Source organism: Chrysochloris asiatica, unplaced genomic scaffold (assembly GCF_000296735.1).
Source record: "Chrysochloris asiatica unplaced genomic scaffold, ChrAsi1.0 scaffold00030, whole genome shotgun sequence".
Lineage (NCBI taxonomy): Eukaryota > Metazoa > Chordata > Mammalia > Afrosoricida > Chrysochloridae > Chrysochloris > Chrysochloris asiatica.
Genome location: NW_006408548.1, coordinates 3654231 through 3664405, shown reverse-complemented (window position 1 = coordinate 3664405; position 10175 = coordinate 3654231). Strand labels below are relative to the sequence as shown.

At 42.9% G+C, this 10175-nt stretch overlaps 1 protein-coding gene across 1 annotated transcript in view; it reads left to right on the top strand.

The window, feature by feature from the left end:
* The first annotated feature begins 622 nt into the window (after window positions 1-622).
* The window catches only part of CMTM8 (CKLF-like MARVEL transmembrane domain containing 8), a 155520-nt gene continuing 145967 nt past the window's right edge, over window positions 623-10175 (top strand). Inside the window, exon 1 of the mRNA XM_006851589.1 lies at window positions 623-769. Coding sequence (XP_006851651.1) covers window positions 623-769 — 147 coding nt within the window. The remainder of the gene's footprint in view (window positions 770-10175) is intronic.

Sequence of the window (10175 nt, the reverse complement as noted above, 5' to 3'; positions counted from 1 at the left end):
TAAGAGGCTCCCAAAGCCCGCTGCCCCGCCCTTGCCAGGTGGAAGGAGACAGGTCAGTCGTGGCCACACTCCCGATGGAGGAGGAGCCGGAGCCCGGGGGCGCGCTGAGAAGGGGTAAGCGGACTGCCCGGACTACGGTGCCCTCTCCTCCGCTCGGCCGACCGGGTGTGGATTCCAAGACCCTGGGCGCGATCCGGCTCGGACGCGGTACCTCTGGCAGCACAGTTTCCCGCAACAGGTGAAGCGGCCGCGGAGACCGCGACGCCTCCGCGGGGCGGTCCCTCTCGTGCCCGCCTCCCGCCCGCCCTTCTCCACGCCCCCTCCCCTCCTCCCGGCCTTCTCCGCCCGCCTCGGCTGCCCAGCGGCCTTCCGTCTCTAGCTCTCCTCTAGCTCTTGGGCCCGCGTAGCCGGAGCTTGTGAACAGAGGAGCGGGGGTTGCCACGCACTCGTGGGACAAGCGAGGCGGCTGGACTGTCTGGCGGGCGCCCCCGGCACGCCTGCCTGCCCGCGGCTACCGCGCTCCCCTCCCCCTCCCCACTGTCCCCCGGGCTCAGGGCCGTGCGTCCAGCCCCAGACGCGCTGGGGGTCCCCGGGCAGGGACCAGCCCGGGAGGGGCGCCACGATGGAGGAGCCGCAGCGGGTCCGCTCGCACACTGTCACCACCACCGCCAGCTCCTTCGCAGAGAACTTCTCCACCAGCAGCAGCAGCTTCGCCTACGACCGCGAGTTCCTCCGCACAGTGCCGGGGCTTCTCATCGTGGCGGAGATTGTGAGTGTCCTGCGGGCTGGGGACGGGGATGGCGGGGGTCTCAGATGCGGCACCATGGTGCTTCTTAGATGGAGCCAGCCCAGATCCTTGGACGGGCTTCAAGGAATAGTTCTTGTTTCCTAAGTAACTCAACCTCGCCGTCTTCCTAAAGTGCAAAACTCAAGAGACCCTCTCTCGGAATGACATCTAGTCACCACGTGGCTTGGGCTGTTTGGAGGAGAGGGACGCGACCCTCAGGATGTCTGTTGAGATCCAACTTGCTGGACCTTAGTGATGGGTGTGTATCTTGGAGTCAGGATGCTTGGTGGACAATGAGTTTGTGTTAATGAATGTTAGAGACACCCTGAACTACCCTCACCTGGTCTTCACGTGGGAGGCCGGCCGCCTTCTTGAAAGCAGTTTTCCCAAGATCTGGGAGCTACCAGGCTTGTCCCTTTTTTTTGATTGTCTGCGTAGTAGTAAAATTGACGTGAGTTTGGAGGAGAAATTCACAGAATAAAATCTCAGGGCTTTAACGTCTTTGAGAACCAAAGGATCTGTAGCCCGGTGCTGTGCACATCCTGCTTTAGGCCCCAGAACATTCCTGGGGAGGAGGCAGAGCTTGTGCATTCTTCCTTTAGGAGGGCAAGGAGGCTAAGAGCTTAAGTGATTGGGATGTTCCATCCTGGCTGAAGAGGACTGGAACCCCAGTAACAGCCAGTGATGACCACTGTTTGTTGAGTCTTCACCATAACCTCTTTAGACATCTTCATGCCCTCTTGTAATTTGCACAAAAACCTTATGTAGAACAGGGGTGGTGGTGGTGTGCCGTGGAGTCGGTTCCGACCCACAGAGGGTTTCTGAAGCTGTAAATCTTTGTTGGTGTTGTTGCTATTAAGTACCCTTGAGTTGATTCTAACCCATAGTGACCAGTATAGCATTTCAGAGGAGAGGCTGGTGAATTTAAACCAACAACGTTGTGGTTCTAAGTGACCCTGCAAGTGCTGCGTTAACCCTAGAAAGCCAAACATGTTTTCTGCCAAGGGCAATTTGGAGATGTATAACATCGTTTGCAGACCATACAAAATTATCAACTTAAAAATTGTTAAGTGCCGTCGAGTCAGGTCTGTATCATAGAGACCCCATAAAGGGTTTCCAAGGAGCAACTGGTGAGTTTGAACCGCTGACCTTGTGGTTCAACCCAACTTTGCAGTTGAGTATTTATTCTACAGCACCACACAAGGAATCCTGGTATAATGTGATGGCTGGAACTGTGGTTGTCTTGACAGGGCCAAACCAAATGATTTCACGGGCCTTATGTAGTCTGTGGTGGTGGTGGTGGTGGCGTAAGTGCCGTCAAGTCAGTTCTTACCCATAGCAACCATGTATAGGGTTTCTGAGGAGCAGCTGGTGAGCTTGAATGACGGATTTTGCAGTTCAAATGAACTTTGCAGTCAAGCTCATTAACCCATAGTGCCATACCAGGACTCCATAGTCTCTGGTAGCATAGTGGATTATGAGCTGAGCTGCTAACTTCAAGGTTAGCAGTTTGAATCTACCAACCACTCCACAGGAGAAAGATGTGGCTTTCTGCTCCCATAAAGATTTATAGTCTCAGAAACTCTATACTGGGTCACCATGAGTCGGAACCAACTCTAGGCACATCACTACCACCACCAGACATCTGTTTCCCACCCCTTCCTAGAAGGTGGTTTCAATTATTATCACCATTTTAAGTGAGTCAACCTGTGGGTGATGAATCTCAATTCAAACCTAGGCCTACCTGTCTTCATAGCTCTGCTGTGAATTGCCAAGGCATCTTTCCCTGTGGTTTATCCAGTGCCCTTTCTTGTGGGCTTTTTCAACATTTGTGGAGGTGAAATAGAACCTGTATTGAGGGTAGAGAATGGGAGAGATCAAGGTGCAGAAATGACTGAAGACTTGGTCAATCCCTTTAAGAATTCTTTAGCAAAGTCTTTGTAAATCCAGTAGCTTATTTGCGCCTTTGGCATCTCAGAGCCCACCTCAGACCTTCTGAATCAGTCTCCAGGTGGTTCAAACTTACTTAAGGTTAAACCTTCCCCAAGTGATTCCCTCATCTGTACTGAAGACATAAGGAGAAGGGGATGTTGGGTCAAGAGACCCAATAAAAGCTGAAGGTCCTGGAATCACCTTAAAGAATCTCAGGAGCTCAACAAATATTTGCTATGTGAATGAAGGAACTGGCAGACTCCCTGCTCCTGCAGAGCAAACAAAAGCTGAAACGACAAAGATGGGACTTCTAACCTGAGGCATTTGCACCTGGCACGAAGTAAAATGCCTCTTGTTTTCTGATATATGGTCAATATACTCTATGTTAATCACTTTTTTAAAATAGAAAATAGACAAATGAAAAAAGAAAATTTAAATGAATCCATTTCTAGAAATAATCACTTGTTGATGTATTGACATGTATGCTTTATAGAGTTTAGTTAATTTAAAAAAAAAAAAAAAAATTGAAGCCTGAGAGACATGTAAGCAAAATCACCCAATCTACTTTAGTTAAGTGTTTATTTAAAATTTTTTTATAAAAAAAAAAAAAAAATTGAAGCCTGAGAGACATGTAAGCAAAATCACCCAATCTACTTTAGTTAAGTGTTTATTTAAAATTTTTTTATTGTGAATTGAGTGTAGCTTTACAGAACATACAGCATCAGCTTTAGATTTTTGTAAAAAAAAATTTTTTAAAGACTAAGCTAGGTAAGCACAATCACCCTTATTACCACTTTAGTTGAGTTGTTATGTTTGACAAAGCTATGTTGTAAAGAGTTAAATAGTTCTTCAGAAATGTTTCCCTCCACAGTCTCCATACCTACAGGGAGCCAGCCATGTTCAAATAAAACTCCTAAGAAACCAGGATCAAACCAGTTACTGAGTCATTCTGATGTATGCAGAGTGGAACTGTACCCCATAGGGTTTTCAAGACTGTAACCTTTCTGAAGCAGATTTCCAGGCTCCTCTTCTGAAATGCTTCTTGGTGGGTTTGAACTGCTGACCTTTTGGTTACTGTGCTACTTAAGATTCCTTTCTATTGCTGTATCTTGATTATTATTATTGTTATTTTAAGTTATAAGAATTGCCCATGTTTTTCCACTATGAACAACAAGGCTTTAGGCCTTTTGGACGTCTCTTTTCCTCCCCAATTTACACATATGCTTTTCCTGTTTCTATGGTTATAAGGTGATTTGGATTAATTTACTAGCTTGTGTTGACCTTATGATGCTGTGACTACTGTTCAAAGCCGACTCACTGAGTCGTTATGAGAGCTTTTCCTTTCCTACCCAATTTTTTGTTATCCCTGGAGTGAATCATTCTCTCTTTTTATATTTCCTTGCTGTTGTTAGGTGCTGTCAAGTTGATTGTGACTCATAGCGACCCTATGCACAACAGAACAAAACACTGCCTGGTCCTGTGCCATCCTTACAATTGTTGTGTTTGAGTCCACTGTTGCTGCCACTGTGTTAATCCATCATATTGAGGTTATCCTCTTGTTCTCTGACCCTCCACTTTTCCAAGCATGATGTCCTTCTCCAGAGACTAGTCCTTCCTGACAACATGTCCAAAATACCAGAAACAATGTCTTGCCATCCTTGCTTGTAAGGAGCTTCTGTCTGTAACTTCTTCAAGACAAGTTTGTTTGATCTTCTGGCAGTCCATGATAACTTTCAATATTCATCACCAACACCATAATTCAAATGCATCAATTTTTCTGCTGTCTTCTGTATTCATTGTCCAACCTTCACATGTATATGAGGTGATTGAAAATGCTATGACTTGTGTTGAGTACACCTTAGTCCTCAAAGTGATGCTTTTGTTCTTTACCACTTTAAAGAAGTCTTTGCAGCAGAGTTGTCTAATGCAAGAAGACATTTGATTTCTTGACTACTACTTCCATGAGCGTTGATTGGGTTTTTAAGCAATATGAAATCTTTGACAACTTCTGACTTTTCTGTTTATCATGACGGTATTTATTATTCCAGTTGTGAGGATTTTTATTTTCTTTACATTGAGATGCAGTCCGTATTGAAGGCTTTGATCATTTTCACAGTAAATGCTTCAAGTCCTTTTCGCTTCCATCAAGCAAGATTGTATCATCTGCATATTGAATCTTTCTCCCAACTTGATGCCTACATATAATCCAGTTTCTCAGATTATTTGCTCAGCATACAGATTGAATAAATATGGTGGAAAGATACCTGGTACACATCTTTCCAGATTTTAAACCATTCAGCATGTTAGAACAGTTGTTCTGTTCTAACAGCTGCCTCTGCTCTGTTCCCACAAGTGATACAAAGCTTTTTTAGCCAGGCTGTGATTGTCCAAAGGGAACATTCTTCAAGCCAGTCTTCTGCCTGGAGGTATACAACTTTCCTTAGTCATTGGGTCTAGATCCTAAGGCTTCTCTGCCTCACCATGCCACTGCCTCTGCCACTGATGTTTTTCTAGGTAGGGATCTCATGCTCTTCCTTCTTGATGGTCCTGGGATCTTCCATCTCTGATTCTGAGATGACTCCTTTTAAGCCGAGCTGGAGGGCATAACTAACTCATCCCTATGCAGGGTCCTGTATACCTTATTTGCATGGCCCCACCCAATCACTTGGTTAGAATTAAGAAGACTTTGGATAGAATAGCCATATCAAGTAAATTCAAGGCACCGCAGAAGCCCAATGCATAATCAACTATGTAAATAAAATTCTTCAATTTCACCAGCACTAGCTTTAGTGGTTGTTACATAAATTTGAATAATAGTTTTATTAACTGGTCTTCCTTGTTGTTGTGTTGTTGAGTGCTATCGAATCCATTCTTACTTATTGGGACCCTGTAGAGGGTTTCCAGGGAACAGCTGATAGATTTGAACCACCAACCTTACGGTTTGCAGTCTACTGCTTTATCCTATAGCACTACACCAAGACTCTGAGGTAAGGATTTTATTTTCTCACAGTGTTGTACTGCAAAGATAGATCTTGAAATCTTTGTTTTGATGATGGATGTGATTCCATTCCTCTTCAATTTGTCATTCACGGCATAGTAAACCATATTCAGCATGGCCAACACCAGTTCAGTAACCATTCCGGCTTAGTCTGCCACTCCTTCTTCATCTGCTTAGTTTGGAAGCTCTGCTGAAAGCTGCCCACCATGGGTGACCCTGCTGGCATTTAAAATACCGGTGGCATAGCTTCCTGCATCACAGCAGCAAGACAAACTGACAGATGAACGGTGGGGTCTTTATTTTAAGTGTATGGATATTAGTCTATCATAGACAGTATTGGACTTTAAGATCTTGAAGTTCACTTTTTGGCAATGAATGCGACGGCATGCCTCTTGAATTTGTCATTCCCCGTATAGTAAACGTATGATTGTCAAATTCAAATTTAGTCTATTTCAGTTCACTAATGTCTAGGATATCGATCTTTGTGTGTTCCATTTCATTTTTAGTCACTAGAAAGTTTCCTAGATTCATACTTCGTACATTCCATGCCCCAACTATTAATGGATGTTTGCAGTTGTTTCTTCTCATTTTGAGTTGTTCTCCATCAGCAAACAAAGGTCCTGAAAGTTTTGCTCCGTCCACATCATTAAGATCAACTCTACTTTAAGGAAGCAGCTCTTTTCCAGTCATGTTCTGAGTGTTTTCCAACTAGAGGGGCTCATCTTCTGGCACTATAGCAGACAGTGTTCTGCTGGTCATAAGGTTTCCAGTAGCTTTTCACTCAGATATAGTCCACCTCTCCTTTTTTCCTAGACTTGGTCTGGAAACTCCACTGAAACCTGTCCACCATGCTGACCCTGCTGATACTTAAAATACTGGTGGCATAGCTTCCCACATCATAACACACAAGCTACCACAGTACAACAAACAAAGGAGTGGTGTATTTCTTTAGTTCTCCAGATATTTAGACTAACATAACCCCTCTAGGATCAGCACTGGACTGTGAACTATGAGGTAAGCAGTTCAAATCCAACAGCTGCTACTCAGAAACCCTATACAGGTTTGCTATGAGTTGGAACCAACTTGACGGCACTTAGCAACAACAACAAATATAACCCCAGAGCTTTGGTAGTGTAGTGGCTTATCAGCTGGACTGCTAACCAGAAGGTCTGCGATTCAAATCTGCTGATCACTCCACAAGGTAAAGATGAGGCTTTTTTTTTCTCCCGTAAAGATTTATAGCTTCAGAAGCCCTATGTAAGTCGAAACTGACTCTGTGGCACATAACCACCACCACTGAAAACATAACCCCAACCGTCTAACTCTCCTCTCAGGAGACTGAGACACATTGGTTATTTATCAAAGACAGTCTCATAACCAACACTTCCTAGAACTTCTAACCTGCCCCCGTAAGCCCCCCACCCCTCCATGTTGCCTGGGCCACAGCTGACTGTATCATTACTCTGGCGATTCTCTTGCCCACTCTCTCCTGGCTGGGATCCCCTGCTTCCCACTTCCTCTGTCTTTGGCTGTCTTGCTTCTTTCACTGGTGGGGAGACACAGCCTCTAGAAGCTTCCTGAGACAGATTGCACATGTAAATTTGAGTCATTGCATCTTTGAAAATGTCTTGATTTTACTGTATACATAATTCATACTTTGGCTAGGTAAAGAATGTTAGAATGGAAATTATTTTTCTTCAAACTTTCCTAAGTATTCCTTTATTATCTTTTAGTTATGACAATTCTTGATCCTTTTCTTTTCTGGAGGCTTGTGCACTCTTCCTTTCTCACCAGAAATCTGAAATATGAGTTTGCTTTCATCCATTCTGCTGGGGCCTGGTGCAGTCTCATAATCGGGAAACCTCATGTATATTTAATGAAGATTTCTTAAATTTTATTTTTCAAAATTTTGAGTTGAGTGAAGGTTTACAGAGCAGATCATCAATTTTATATTCAACAAACCTAGAATAGAAGTCTCAATGCAATCCTCTCAGTGTAACAACATGTATCCCACTTTATTCCTGTGTTTCTTTTCATTTTCATTTTTTTCACTTTCTCTGTTCGTTTTGAATCTCCATGTATACTTTCTCTATACACAGATTTTCTTTTTAAATATTTGTAATGGTTTTTCTTATTGATTTGTAAGCTGCATTTTTCACTTACTGTATCATGAACAAAGGAACTCTAGTGGCATAGTGGTTACGAATTGGGCTATGAACTGCAAGGTCAGCAGTTCGAAACTACCTTCTGTTCCACGGGAGGAAGATGAGGTTGTCTGCTCCTGTAAATATATGCAGCCTCAGAAACCCTGTACAGGGTCGCTATGAGTCAGAACCAACTCCACGGCACAAAACCACCACCACCACCATATCATGAACATTGGAGGATCACAGCTTTTTCTCATTCCTATGGGAGTTTTCTTTCCTAAAGAAAACTTCACACTTGATTTCCTCAGTCTTTTATTTTAAGAATAGCATGTTTCCAGGTTTTACTATTGTCTTTGATATATAGTACTCCTATAACAGAAATGCTGCAAGTAAATGGCTGTTACAAACAGAAATTCATTCTCTCACAGTTTAGGACGTTAGATGTCTGAATCGAATGTTCCAGCTCTGGGGAAAGACTAGGTCCTTATCTCCTTTCAACATCTATGGACCTTGGCATCAGTATTCCCTTAGGTTTAGAAGGTTCTCAGCGCAGGGAACTTGGGTCCAAAAGACCTCCACTCCACACTTCTTTCTTGAGAGTGGTCACATTTTTCCCTCTCCTCTCCTTTTTCTTGTAAGATAAACAATTATCTGAAGGCCACGTCCCAGTGGAACTTACTTTTACATGGATGGGATGGTGACCTGAGTAAGGGTATTGCATCCCAGGCTAACCTGCCTCATTAACATAACAAACCTAACCCAATCCTGCCTTATGAACACATTGTTGTTGTTGTTAAGTGTTGTCGAGTTGGTTCTGACCCATAGCGCCCCTGTATAGGGTTCCCAAGGAGCAGCTGGTAAGCTTGAACTGCCAACTTTGCAGTTCAAATGGCTTTGCAGTCTGGTACATTAACCCATAGCACCACATCAGGGCTCTATGAACACACAGAGGTCAGGATTTATAACACATAGCACATGGAGGGTAATTGCATCAGATCACAACATGGAAGAATGATTACATCATTACGTAACTTCCAAATTCATTTTCTCATTACATTACATAACTGCCAAACGACATCACTATATAGCTGCCAGTCCACTGAGACGCATGGCTCAGGCAAGTTGACACATATTTGGGGGCACACAGTGCAATCCATGACAACAGTTATAGCCAAATGCCATAAAAATCTTTGCCCGTCTTTCCATATTTGTCTAGAAATTTTCTTGAGGAGAAGTTGCTTCAGGTAGAATGGTTGGATCAACACATATGCAAATATAAAGGTCTGTTACATATTCAGAGTTGTTCTTCGAAGTTCTACTGGTTTAAAGTGGTATCAGTAGTGTTAACTTATCAAACAATTTTTTTTACTTAGAAGGACTTTTCAAATTAAAAAAATATTAGGGATCACCTTAAATTATAGACTGTGATTCTTTAATTCTAAGATACTTTTTTGTTTATATTTTAATACCTGAAATTAAGATGCACTTTACAATGAATGGATTCTTGAATGCAATGAAATATGTTTTGAATATTTGTGGATGCAGGGCTTAATCTACTGTTGTCTTAATGTTGACATTAATATGTATACCTCCCTTGCCCCCGGGTGAGTGCCATGTTCTTCCTTGTAAAAATGAAATCCTGAAACAAAAATCCCCACTTCCTGCATGAACCTAGGGAAAAGGAAGTAATGCAGGAAACAAAACATGATGTATCCCCAGGTCACTTGTCAGAATTGCCTGTCCTCTCACAGGGCTGAGAGGAGAGTAGGTATACGCTCCTAGGTTTTACCAATGTAACATCGCTTTGAAACTAAATCATAGTATAGTTTCCTTCCTTTTAAAATTTTACAAGGTAAGCGGCAATCTAATACTTGACCTGTGAGTTGTAGGATGCTGTGATCTCATAACAATTGCCTGTAGTTAAGGAATCAAAGTGATTTGTAAGAAGTTGAGTTAATTGTACCCATACTGTTATTGGTGACTTCAAAATGGATTCTAGGGTCCATATAATAATGTTCAGTCACCTTTCATTATCTTGCTGCCTCATGAACAGACCTAATTCAGGAAGGACAAATAGGGTTTACTGAGAGCTGGCACCTAAACTGTTTTGATGAGTTCTTTTTAAAAATAGTGGACAGTTTCCGTTTCATAATAGCAATACGTATTCTTTGTAGAAAAATACAGGTTAAAAATATAGCAAGGTTGGTTTGAATTGCAAGGTCAGCTTTTCAAGCTCACCATTTGCTCCTTGGAAACCCTGTGTAGAGTAACTATGAGTTGGAACCGACTCGATGGCTCTTAACAATAACAA